Source organism: Momordica charantia (assembly GCF_013281855.1).
Source record: "Momordica charantia cultivar OHB3-1 chromosome 4 unlocalized genomic scaffold, Mcharantia_2.0 BLBB01000004.1, whole genome shotgun sequence".
NCBI lineage: Eukaryota > Viridiplantae > Streptophyta > Magnoliopsida > Cucurbitales > Cucurbitaceae > Momordica > Momordica charantia.
The window spans coordinates 23,633,429-23,645,847 of NW_028275162.1; the positions used below are offsets into that span (position 1 = coordinate 23,633,429).

Sequence of the window (12,419 nt, forward strand, 5' to 3'; positions counted from 1 at the left end):
TTAAGAGAGTCATTTTCGGTGTAATAAGATCTTTTTATTTTTTAATTTCTATAAATGCGTGACTAACCTAATCTTGCCTTGTAAATAAATAAAATACAACTCTTTCTCTCTCTATGCGCTATGCAGCGTGAGAGAGAGAGAGAGAGAGAGAGAGAGAGAGAGAGAGAGAGAGAATGGGGGTGCGTTTAGAAGGTTGCTAAAAAAAAGACAGATTCAGTGACCGTTTCGAATTCAAATTCAAATAAACTTGAATTCTAATCTGACAGCCCTGTGACTTTCGAAGGTTGCTAAAAGGCCCCCACACAGCCCGACAACCCCAGAAACTAAAGCAAGAGGGGCGCTACAGATGGCGTTATTTTATTCGTCTGTGACGCTACAAAAGAAACCCGCTGGAGAAACCCAGTGCGCGAAAATGGGCCCCAGACTGATGTCCGCTCCTAACGAATACCGAGTTCCGGACCGACGGTCAGGATCTGCCCCAATTCAAAATCATCCAAATTCCCCGCCTTCGAACAACACTGTAATTAAAATCCCCTTTATTATAAATCACACTTGCCCTCTCACTCACTTTCGATAACGCTCTCTCAATTCTCTTTGTTCTTGTTCTTCTTCCCTCTCTGTTTCTCTCTCATTTCAAACCCATCAATCAAATCCTCCTTCAAATTCCAAGAACTTTAACTAGCTTTTCCCTCTCTTTCTCTTTAATCCTTGTGTTTTCCCCCTTTTTCTTTTCGAGCGTAATTTTTGTTTTTCGCTTTCTTGGTGATTCTCACGCCAAGAAGGCTGAAGTTTGAACACGGAAAATTAGGACAGAATATTGTTAGCCCTCTTTGAATTTGAATCTGAAATTCTCAACTGGGTTCGATCCGACATGTCCGCCCATAATCGCCGTCCGTCGTTCTCTTCGTCGACGTCCTCTTCGTTGGCCAAGCGACAAGCGTCGGCGTCGTCGTCGGACAATGTCGGGAAGGTTATGGCAGTTCCGCCACACTTGGCGAAGAAGCGAGCGCCACTCGGTAACCTCACGAATCTTAAGAATGGTTCTCACAGTGCGGCGAAAAGCTCTGTTCCGCCTGCTATTATGGTACTTACTTGCACTCGAGTCTTGATGATTTTTGTTCTTTGGTTTCATTTCATTGCTTGGGTTTGGTTCATTTCTTGCGGGGTGGAAATTTTGGAAGTTTGTGTTTTCTTTCAGTATGGTTTTTTCTTTTGACCTTTTAGGAGGGTTTAGGAATTTGGGTTATGGGTGTTTCTGAAATGAATTGCCCATTATTGGGATGTTTATGCCGATGCATTGAATTGCAAGGGGGTGAGCCAAAATGGAAGAAAATGTCACTTGAATTTTTATAATTGTTTGTTTGGAAAGGCAAGAGAACCAGTTTTTTGCAGCCCACTGTCAGGATATTAGCCAAAATTTCGACAGGGACCTAACCTAAAACTTCCTCTGAGGTTTCTTCTCTTATATCCTTGATTTTTCTTGTTAACCAAGAAACTTTATAGCTAGTAGATACTGCTAACATTATGGGTGGATGCTCATGCTTAAAGGGATACCACCAAGAAGAACAAAAAGACTCCTGAAACAATTTTATTATCATCATGTTACTTTTTAGAGCTTTCCGGGTAGCTTAGAAAAATATTATTCTATTTTTTAGCAGCGAAAACATTTTTTCATAGCTGTGTTTGTTTCCTTTCTAAGCAACAAGTTTGTGAATTGTAAAACAGTTTTGAAGACGATTTTTAAAATTATTTTTCAAACAATGCAGTGGATTTACATTCGGATATCCGTGTGGTCAACCCTTTTTCTTAGTGTATGACAGTGTGTGGTTCTTAGTTTGTCTAAGTTTTGTCAATGGAGCCCCTTTAGATTGGATAATATCTGTACCCATTACTGTTTTTATTTTACCTATATTCTACCATGATTTGGAAGCTTTAACAAATGAAATTTCAAATTTGTAGGTACCTTGTGCATCAAAAATTGTCAAGGCCAGAAAGGGTTCCCCTGCTAGAACTCGTAGCACAAACTTGCCAGCAAATAATACGCCCGCCTTGGCATTGCTTGATGTCAAAACAAATAATGTGCCTGCCCTGCTCCATGTCAAAACGAATAATACACCGAGTGTAGTTGCCCCTAGCAATGTTACAGCATTCTCTAGGAATGCTGCCACCACCGTCTCTAGTAGTATGGATGTCTCTCCGACTAAATCAGATGGAGTTTCAGTTTCTTTAGATGAAACTATGTCTACGTGTGATTCTTTCAAGAGTCCCGAGGTCGAATACATGGACAACAATGATGTCCCAGCTGTTGATTCCGTTGAGAGGAAAACTAAAATCAGTCTATGCATTTCAGATCACGCACCACCAGTGAAAGGTGAGCTCATGGAGAAGTATTCTTTAAAAACATTGGTCATGATTGACCGTTGCAGCTTCTACCGTGGTATTATTTTATTATTTTGTATGACTTTTAAAGCAGCTCCTTGGTTTTCTTTGCAGGTAGTATATGCAATAGAGATGTACTTGCAGAAATGGAAACAGATGGCGGTATTGTCGATCTCGATACTGATTTCATGGATCCCCAACAATGTGCTACAATCGCTTGTGATATTTACAGGCACTTAAGAGCATCTGAGGTGATTATCTTCTTCTTTGGTGCATATGTTAGAACTTTCCCATTGTTTTATGTTTTAGAACTTGAAATTCAATCTGAGAATTTAATTTTGAGTTCTTGAGTCTCAAACTGTGCTCTTTGTTGGGGGTTCAGGCAAAGAAAAGGCCGTCCACAGACTTCATGGAAAAGGTTCAGAAGGACATAAGTTCAAATATGCGTGCCATACTGATTGATTGGCTTGTGGAGGTAGCTTTTCCTTGTGACGTCAGTAGATTTCTAAGTCATTTCTTCATTCTTTATGGTTTGACTAAAACTCTAAGTTCCAACTTCCAGGTAGCAGAGGAGTATAGGCTTGTGCCAGATACTCTATATTTGACCGTGAACTACATAGATCGATACCTATCTGGAAACTCGATGGATCGACAAAGGTTACAGTTGCTTGGAGTTGCTTGCATGATGATTGCTTCGTAAGCTTTCAATATTGAGATAGTTGCCCTCTTATTTTATTTTCAATTTTATTGTCTGGTGTTAACCAGTAAGATGGTATTCATTTTCCCAGAAAATATGAAGAGATCTGTGCACCTCAAGTGGAAGAATTTTGTTACATAACTGATAACACATATTTTAAAGAAGAGGTTTGTTTGGCTTCTGTTGTATATTTTGTAATAAATCTCGTCTGTCCATACGTCTCTTTTAACATCTTTGTTTTTCTTCATTACTTCAGGTATTGCAAATGGAATCTTCTGTTTTGAATTACTTGAAGTTCGAAATGACAGCTCCAACAGCAAAGTGTTTCTTAAGGTAATCATTGAACTTGTAACATCTTTCACTTTCCTATATCACCAAGGAAGTCTAAGTAATTCTGATATGTTATTTTGTCGTTGTAGACGATTCGTTCGTGCTGCTCAAAGCGCCACCGATGAGGTTTCATCAATGCAGTTGGAATGCTTGGCCAACTTCCTCGCCGAATTGTCTCTTTTAGAATACAGTATGCTCTGCTACACCCCATCGCTTATAGCCGCCTCCGCAATTTTTTTGGCAAAGTTCATGCTTCTCCCGAATGAGAGACCATGGGTATGATCATCATCTATCTCCTCTACTATTTCTTTATGGACAATGAGAGAACAAAACATGTAATTTGAGTAGCCTGCCAACAAACCAACTAAGCTTATACAGTATACTCTTGTCATCTTTGGTACAGAACTCCACATTGCAGCATTATACACATTACCAGCCATCCGATCTCGTCGACTGCATTAAGGACTTGCATCGCCTCTGCTGCAACAGCCAAAATTCTAGCTTACCAGCCATCAGAGAGAAATACAGCCAACATAAGGTGAGCATAATCTTGTTCTGCCTTTGCCCAACAGAATATGAAATATGATTACTAACTTCCTTCTTTCAAATCTTTTACGTTTGATGCTGATATCTTGACGGTTTCTACCTCAGTACAAGCACGTGGCAAAGAAGTACTGCTCCCCGTCGATACCCCCGGAGTTCTTCCAGAATCAAACACACTAGATTTGTACACCAATGTACTGTTGGATAGTAGCTGCCTGACTTAACAGCAGAATAGAGACTAGAGAAGACTAGAGACATAAAATGCCCCTCCCTCCACCCATTTTTGTGGATCTGCTTCCCCACTTTGAATTGGAAGGGTTCTCTTCATAGCTTTGATGTAGGCCAATGCCACTGGCTTTTCTGCATAAAGTCGTTATCTCGGCGGTTTTTTGGTAACGTTGTAGCGAATTATGGAATACCAATATGGCTGAGATTTGTACAAAGAAAAGAAGTTCATCATAAGCTTATCATCCTTCCTCTTAATTTGATGATACTAAGAGCATTACATTACAATGATGGGGCAGCCAAGAAATGTCTTTTAACAGTAGATAATTAGTACAAACTATGGAAGAATAAAAAAGTACTCCATTATTTATGTACCAAATTTTCAGTTATATTAACACTAGTAATCTTCCACTGAAAAGAGACTATCTGCAGCTGCCATCTGTTTGAGGTATTGTTTAGAGAATGGGTTTTGGGCTCGGGCCCAGTGGGCATTAGCGGCTGCATTGAGGCCCGGTTAAGCCGGGCCCAATACCATTATTTGGCTTTTGATTGAGCCAGTGGCAATCTTCAAAGCCGCAGGGTGCCACGTCATGTAGGCTCTCCACGTTTACAGGATTTATGTAACGTGGGCTCCACGCGGGAGTTCCGTCCTCGTAGGAGTTGTGCGTCAGCCTCTGAAGATCGGAGCCGTCCAATTTGATGGTGAAGATCTCACCGTAGGGTTGATAGTGATGTGGGTTCGAGATTGGCTCCGCTGATATCCCTGCATTGTCGGTTGTGAACACTAGACTCTTCCCATCCGGACTCCAGTTCGGGTGGTTAGCCCGACCCGACAATCCGCTCTGAAATAGCTTCCTTAACCCGGTTCCGTTCGGGTGGATCAAGAACAGATCGAAACTTCCGGTGCCGGGTTTGTCCCTATCCGATGAGAATGCGATCCACTCGCCGTCCGGCGACCAACTGCACATCGTATCCGACCATGGACCCGCCGTTAGCCGGCGGAGCCCTTTGCTCTCCCCCTCGACGGCGTCCATTATGTACAGATTCTTATGGCCGGAGCGACCCGACCGGAAAACGATCCATTTGCCGTCGGGAGATGGCCCGGGGAAGGCGTTGTTTTTACCGTCCGCCGTCAGCTTCTTGAAATTCCTCTCGTCATCATCCACGTTGATGGAGATGATATCTACCTGCGAACTTTCCGGCGCAAAATCGGGTCCGGCGCTGGAGTACACTACTCCTTCCCGCACCGGATTCCACGCCGTCGAGAACGCTGCGCCGGAGAAAATCTCCCGCCGATTTGAACCGTCCCTGTTGACGACGTATAATCCCGGAAAGTTCACGAAGGCTATACGGTCACCGGCGGGCGAAAAAGACGGAAATGAACCGGGGAATCTGAATAAGGATAAATTGGAAACAGGACTACAAACATTCTCGAAGAATAGGGGGTTGTTCTTTTTTCCATAACCGTCGCCTCTGCACTTATGGTATCCAATACGGGTTCCGTCGGAGGAGATGAACGGATTTAAGTGGTGAGTTTTAGGCGAAACCGCTCGAGTCAGCTCTTTGAACTTTCCACTGGGGAGGTCGAGCAGCTCTATATGGCGAAAAGACGAATCTGGTCTTCGTGTCGCAACGGCGATAAACTTATTGTTGCCCGGAGAAGTGGCCGGAGTGAACACGTGCAAGCCAGGCGGAGTGACTCGTTCGATTACGACAGACTCGGGAGAAATCAGTCCATGACTCGGTAGAATCGCTCTGTATATACTCAGCCACTGGTCAACGCCTCTCCGGTGAAAATACAGAGTTGAATCGTCGGCCCAGCACGGCCAGCCACCGTGTTCGACAACCTTAACTCGGTGAGTCCCGTCGCGAGTTAGGAAGATGTATATATTGGTACTTAGTTCCTCCACATCACCGGCCCAGCCCTTCTTGCCGTAAGAAGCTACCGCCGTCCAAACTCCGGACGGTGAAACCGAGGGGCTAAAATCGGCAACTCCATAAGGCGTCAATCGCCGAGTCGGTCCCGATTTCAAATTCGTTGAGTACACCGCCGCCCAGCTTGTTCTTGACTGGCCCGGGTCCTCGTGAGTCGAAACATAAACCAAATTATCGCCGCTTACAATCGGCCGATCTTTGAATGAAACCCTATCTTCGTGCAGCTCACCGTTCAAAAGGGGGATTTGCAATCGACGAGAAATCTCGAGCTCCGACCGCCTTATGGCGCTAATTCCGGTATCGCTGAAAACGGCATCGTAGAAGATTCTGGAGATTCCGTTTCTCTCAGTGACATAGACGAGTTCCAAATCCGGCCGTTCTTGTAAGAACTGCGTCTGATTCGTTAATAGAGAGAGAAGCGAGGCAGACGACGACGGGGAAGGGAAGTAACCATTGAAATTGACGGACTGGCCGTCGGTAATTAGGGTTTCATCCGCTGCAGAAGGGGAACCGTCAGTGTCCGCCGGGAGGGTAAAGATGTCGAAGGCATAGAAGGACCTTCCGAGGGTGGTGAAGATTATGCTGTTGCCGCCGGAGACATCGCCGCCCGTCGCCGCCGCCGAAGACGGCGGAAGCAGAGAAGATAACCGGAGAAGGAAGCATAAGAGAACCAGAGCCATGGCGAAAGTGAAGCCACACTCGAGAGATTGCGAAGAAGCGTCGACGAGAAATGGTGCGGTGCTGTGGCGGGAAGAGTGGACACAGTGGCAGATAAGTGGGTCCCGATATTTTGGTGTGTTGTTGACGTGGCAAAGCAGGATTGGGTCGGTGACAACTCGTTGTTGGGTCAATTCTTAACCTTCTCTGCCTCAAGGTCGTATAAAATAACGCGAAAAGAGGAAAATTGGAAGGATTTGTGCTTAATTTTATGGTTTTTAACGGTTTTAATTTGATGGATATGATTTGGTTAAATATCTTACAATGTCTTTCAAATGATTTAAGTATTGATAAATTTTTTTACTGGATATGATTTGTTTTATTATATGTAATTTTTTTACTATCTTCTAAGAAACTATGTCACATCTAAAAAACAGTATCACATAAAAGAATATTAATATTTGGTAATCAATTAGGGGTATTTTGAAAGATTTTACAATTTTATTGAGTAGAAATTAAAATTTGTAAAATTATAAAAAGTGAATTGGAATCAAGTACAATCTAAAGACATTAAATTATTAATTTAATAAAAATATTTATTCGTGGAAATAAATTATAAAGAATGCTAGAATAGGGAACTTGTTTTACTCTAAAAAAAAAGAAAATTATTTTTTATCTGCCATAAGGATTTGGAATTGTCCATTTTTTTAATCAAAATAATTGCTGTTTTATATTTTTTCCCTGAAAAAGTATAGTTCAAAATTGGAAGAATTTTGCATAGTCTCAAGTAAATGCGTTAAGGAAAGGAACAAAATCACTGTAACAGCTGAAATTTCTCTGCTCCTCACTTTCCTGGAAACTTACAGACGAAGGCACATCCCATTTCTCTTCGGCTCTCTCTCCTATAGAAGCATTTCTACAGCACAATTCAAGTTTTCGGTAGTTCAATTTATCCATTGAAGCTCGATTCTCGAATCCCTCCGCAGCATTTCTTTTCTTTTCGCCCGTATCCTTCAGGAATTTTCTGCGATTTCATAAATGAGCCTTTTGTTTTTGAGGCCCTTTATATTGTATTCTTCGCTGCGGTGGATGACGTGCCAGAGTTGGGGTTTTCCCAGATGGCCAGGATTTGATGGTTTGTTCAGATTTCTTGTGGTTTTGATCTTATGGTCTATGCTTTTGGAGATTCATTATATTCCATCCTCATCAATGTATCCAACCCTACGTGTCGGAGATCGAATTCTTGTCGAGAAGGTAAATTTCTTATTTCCCCTGGCTTCAAGCTGTGTTTTAGATTTATCGATCAAATCAGGAAGCAGCTTCGGTTTTTTCTATCTTTCTGAGCTGAATTTTGAATTTCAGAGTTCGACTTTGTCTTGGGAGAATTTTTGTGCATGTGAAATGGTCGTAGAGAAGTAGATATGGATTGAGATTTTAGCATGATTATGATGAATCTCAATGAGTTGAAGCTTCAAATTATGCTTCTCTTCTTTTTTATTCGAAGAAAATGGATGGATCATCGATAATATTCTAGGCTAATTCAGTGTCTTGTAGATGATATCTATGAGGTAGTTAGACACGCCCCTCGATCCTGAATTGATCCATGACCATTCTTGGTATCCTTTGATGGATATCCCACATGTAATTCGAGTATGCACTCGATTCTTCTAATAAGCGATAACATATTTTCTTACTAAACCTTGATAATTTTTTGTTACTGACTATTATTATATAAAAGGATTAATAATGGAACAGTTTGTTGAGTTTGCAAAGAGTGCAAACAAAGTCCCACATTGGTTAGGGAAAGGGGTGATCCATGTATATAAGGGAGGACAATTAACCAAGGGGTGATCCATGTATATAAGGGAGGACAATTATCTCCATTGGTCTGAGGCTTTTTGGGTGGAACTAAAAGTAAAACTGTGAGGGCTATGCCCAAAGCGGACAATATCATACCATTGGAGATACTCGAGGTACGAGGGGTACCGTGACTAGGATAATGAAATTTGACCTAGGAATTAAGCTGCAGAGAACATTTTAACCTTTTTAAGCTTTATAAGACATGCAGTGGCCTGCCATTTCTGGAACTCTAAACACTTGTTTTTAATATTTTGCTATAAACTGTTGAAGTCATTTACATCGACTAATGTGAATATTTTCATCTGATTTTTACTAACTAATATTATGTTCTTATGCATTTTCTTCAGGCCTCTTATTACATAAGAAATCCTGCAATTGATGACATTATAACCTTCCGAGACCCGACACAGGTTAGTTGATGAATGACTAATCTGCACGTCTTTTGCTTTAACAGTTTTTTCCTAACAGAATTCTGTTGCAATTATGATGTGCTATAGCAATCTGGACGCCGAGAAGAAAACATTGTTGTAAAGAGAGTTGTTGCAACATCTGGAGACATGGTTGAGGTATGGAAGAGACACTTCTCATCATTATGTCATTGTTAAACAACTAAACTGTTCTAACTCTGGATTATCACTTGATCCCAACTTGGTTCCGGTGCATAACTAGTTTTTCGAATGATAGACCACTTTTCGTGTGCTAAAGTGGTAAGGGATTGGGATGCTCAAATAAGCTATCCAGAGTCCAGAGCTCAAGCCCCTTTAGTAAAAGACTCGATAATTTAGAACTCTTGTTGTCTCTTAAGACTGGCCTTTAGGATTGGTGAAATCTCATGGGGATTTGTTGTGGTGAACCATGAGCTATGAAGCACAGACATAAAATTGTTGAAGTGTCAGTGTCGGACATGCGTCCGACATGTGTCGGACTAGCTTAGTCACGGGCTTCTACAAATGCAATATCATTTTGAGAGAAACTAACCAATTATGTGGTTTTCATCCAACACCTTCCAGGTTTGTGAGGGATGTCTCTATGTCAATGGAATTGCTCAGAAGGAAAACTTCTTAGCGGATCAGCCAACATACACCACAAAATCAACTGTGCGTCGTGTTTCAAACTCTACTCTCTCTTTCATTTCAGTGTATTGACCTGTAATTTTCTATGACGGCTATATGACTTTTAAAGCACATCATTAGAGATTCTAGAATGGAACCAAAATGGCCGAGTTGATTTGATTATGCTCCGTGAACCCATATTCTCAACCAATTATCACCATATTTATGGTATTGATTTTCCTCGTAGCTTACTCATTGGCATTTTGGTCACTGACTAAAATCATAGTTTCCTACAGAATGCAACTTGCAGTTTCAAGTTTGTCCTTAATCTTACTTGTTTCAAACTTGCAGCAAGTGCCAGAAGGCCATGTTTACGTGCTGGGCGACAACCGTAATAACAGCTACGACTCCCATATTTGGTTAGTGTTACTAACTTTATGTTATATTATGTACGTTGTATAGTTTGCCTGTTAATGTTCTAAGGAAAAGGCCACTTTATTTGAGTTTAACCTGAAAATTTTGAATTGTGTCATTATACTTGGATGGATGCTCCCAATTCTCTCTCTCTCAAAACCTTTTCTTTATTGTTGTATTTTGTGATAAATTGCAAACATCAATGAAGGAATGGGGTTGTCATTTTTCCTCTGTTTTTTTCATTTGAACAGGGGACCTCTGCCCATTAAGAATATTGTTGGGAGATACCTCTGGTCTTGCCACAAACCAACCAGCAAATGATTAATTTAACAAGTTGAAATGGATATGGAGGTTTTGCAAATTTCTGGAGGAGCTGAGGAAAATTATGCAAATTTTCAGTTGGCAAGTTGTTTAGTTCCACATCCTCATCTAAGATGCTTTACCCATGAAGGATAAGGAAACAATTTTTTCATTCTTATGTTGGTTGGTTAACCTGTGTAATTTGGTAGGTGGAAATCAAGTTATTCTTTGTCAAACAACCATACCTTGTGTTTGTTTGTTATTCTTTATCCATATACAATTAATTATGGATGGAGTAGATGAATCATTATTGCATAAAATAAAAATATATTTATTATTATTATTATTAATGTTAGTGGTGAGCATGGTTCAGCCAGGATTATTGAATGAAATAAAATTAAAATGAATATAACTATATATAACTTTTATGGTGAGTAAAGAAAAATAGTTTAAAAATAAATAATAAGTTTGGATTAGTTCGGTTCAACTCAAATTTATTTTAGGTGAACTATTCAACTCAAACTTATTTTAGGTGAACTATTGGATTAGTTCGGTAGAATTTTCATCTATTTGAACTCAACCTAATCCAAACAAATTTATCATTCAATCCAAACTGTACAGGTGGGTTGGATTGATCAGTCTTTTCAAGTCATCAGGTTTTTTTTTACACTCCTAGGTATGGATTTGCCCATTTTATTTAAATTTCTCAAAATTTAAAAACTTCAGAAGGTTCTACAGCTTTTTCTGCCCAAGTTTGGGAGGCCCAATTGAAAAAGCCCATTAGGACTCCCGATGTGATTTGGGCCACTTGTTGCAGTTGGGCCCTACGTAATGGGAAAATTGGAAGGAATGATCAAATGTATCATAAATAGCATTTATGGCTACGGCTAATGGATTCTTTTGGTTAGTTTTTTCCTATTGATCAGTCTTTTGGCTGATTCTCTGAATTTATTGTAAAAAAAAAAAAGATTCTCTAAATTTATTTCTAATGTCATCATAGACTTTTTTTTTTTGGTTAAACAACTTTAAAGTTATTTCTAACCCTGCAATTTTTTAGAAAATTGTAATTTATTTTAAATTATTTCTAAATAATTTGTATTTCTAAATTGTAATATATACCTTTGAAATATTTTTAGACTAAATATATATATTAGTTCCTAATGTTTGAATATCTTTTTCAATTTAGTCCTTCAGTATGGGTGAATACTAGAATGGACTTATAACAAATTAATGAGGAGAATGGTTCAATCAAAATATTTACGTAAGAAAAGAGTAGTTTAGAATTAAAAATTATAATCTCTCAACTGTTATTTTTTCGTCTTGGCATGCTCGTAAATATTGAGAGAAACATAGCCTAAATTCATGGGGTAACCAAAACGACGTCGCATCTGATTTGTTGATTTTTTTTTATTCGGGCAGCAATAATAATAATGACAGAGCGCAAGTAGGACTGTAGGAGTTTCTGGCAAAGGGGAAACGAACCGCCACAGTTGACTTGACTATAATTCTTCTGTTCAATAAAGGTCATTAAATTGGGCCCCACTCACGCTTTGACTTTGACTGTTATTTCATCTCTCAAAATTTTTAGATATATACTAGTCGGTACAAATTTAATATATAACCTAAAAATATTACGACTCTTATTCTTAGAACAACACGTAGGATAGGAGATTCGAATTCGGATCTTTTAACGGGACACAGGTACCTTAGTCATTTGAAGATTTTCCTTTTAATTATTAGAGAACTTTTCATCTTTAAATATATTATAAGTGTGACTTTTCTTATTATATTTTGTATTATATTTGATTTCAAATTTTCTATTAGGTTTGGAAAAAAATATATATATTGTTATTCATTTAAATAATTATAAAATATACTTTTATTTCTCTTGTTAGGCAGTGATAATGTAGTTATGTTCTAATAATCGTTGGATACATATTTAAGTTAATGAGTCTGAATCTCCAACCGTTTTATTTACAATATAATGATCTAAAAAAAGATCTTTTACAGCATTTTAATGAATTTCA

The 12,419-nt window shown here is 39.4% G+C and overlaps 3 protein-coding genes across 5 annotated transcripts; 2 read left to right on the plus strand and 1 right to left on the minus strand.

Annotated features, from left to right (window-relative positions):
• Positions 1-547: 547 nt before the first annotated feature.
• Positions 548-4,437, plus strand: CYCA1;2 (CYCLIN A1;2). Its single transcript, XM_022286002.2, has 10 exons — positions 548-1,084; positions 1,960-2,371; positions 2,494-2,630; positions 2,762-2,854; positions 2,942-3,075; positions 3,168-3,243; positions 3,333-3,409; positions 3,496-3,682; positions 3,810-3,944; positions 4,058-4,437. Exons 1-10 carry the CDS (start codon positions 872-874, stop codon positions 4,127-4,129), a joined length of 1,536 nt encoding a protein of 511 aa, XP_022141694.1. The 5' UTR covers positions 548-871; the 3' UTR covers positions 4,130-4,437.
• A 79-nt stretch (positions 4,438-4,516) lies between these two features.
• Positions 4,517-6,789, minus strand: LOC148212043 (uncharacterized). The gene has a single exon (XM_088122552.1). The coding sequence runs from the start codon at positions 6,787-6,789 to the stop codon at positions 4,666-4,668; it is 2,124 nt and encodes a 707-aa protein (XP_087978678.1). The 3' UTR covers positions 4,517-4,665.
• Positions 6,790-6,847: 58 nt separating this feature from the next.
• On the plus strand, positions 6,848-10,742 carry LOC111011778 (chloroplast processing peptidase). Of its 3 annotated transcripts, XM_022285667.2 has the most exons (7): positions 6,848-6,983; positions 7,633-8,020; positions 8,974-9,036; positions 9,124-9,192; positions 9,637-9,723; positions 10,030-10,097; positions 10,344-10,742. In XM_022285667.2, the coding sequence occupies exons 2-7, from the start codon at positions 7,805-7,807 to the stop codon at positions 10,411-10,413; spliced, it is 573 nt and encodes a 190-aa protein (XP_022141359.1). In that variant the 5' UTR covers positions 6,848-6,983; positions 7,633-7,804; the 3' UTR covers positions 10,414-10,742. The 3 variants fall into 3 exon arrangements, 2 of the variants coding, with proteins under 2 accessions (XP_022141359.1, XP_022141360.1); XR_015790228.1 differs by lacking the exon at positions 6,848-6,983 and having other exon boundaries at positions 7,507-8,020; positions 9,637-9,906; positions 10,344-10,414; XM_022285668.2 differs by lacking the exons at positions 6,848-6,983; positions 9,637-9,723 and having other exon boundaries at positions 7,511-8,020.
• Positions 10,743-12,419: the final 1,677 nt, after the last annotated feature.

Coding starts and splice junctions, on each gene's coding strand:
- LOC111011778 (XM_022285667.2), top strand. CDS start 7,805: ATGAGCCTTTTGTTTTTGAGGCCCTTTATATTGTATTCTTCGCTGCGG. Junction 8,021..8,973: donor ATCGAATTCTTGTCGAGAAG/GTAAATTTCTTA, acceptor CATTTTCTTCAG/GCCTCTTATTACATAAGAAA. Junction 9,037..9,123: donor CCTTCCGAGACCCGACACAG/GTTAGTTGATGA, acceptor GATGTGCTATAG/CAATCTGGACGCCGAGAAGA.
- LOC148212043 (XM_088122552.1), bottom strand. CDS start 6,789: ATGGCTCTGGTTCTCTTATGCTTCCTTCTCCGGTTATCTTCTCTGCTT.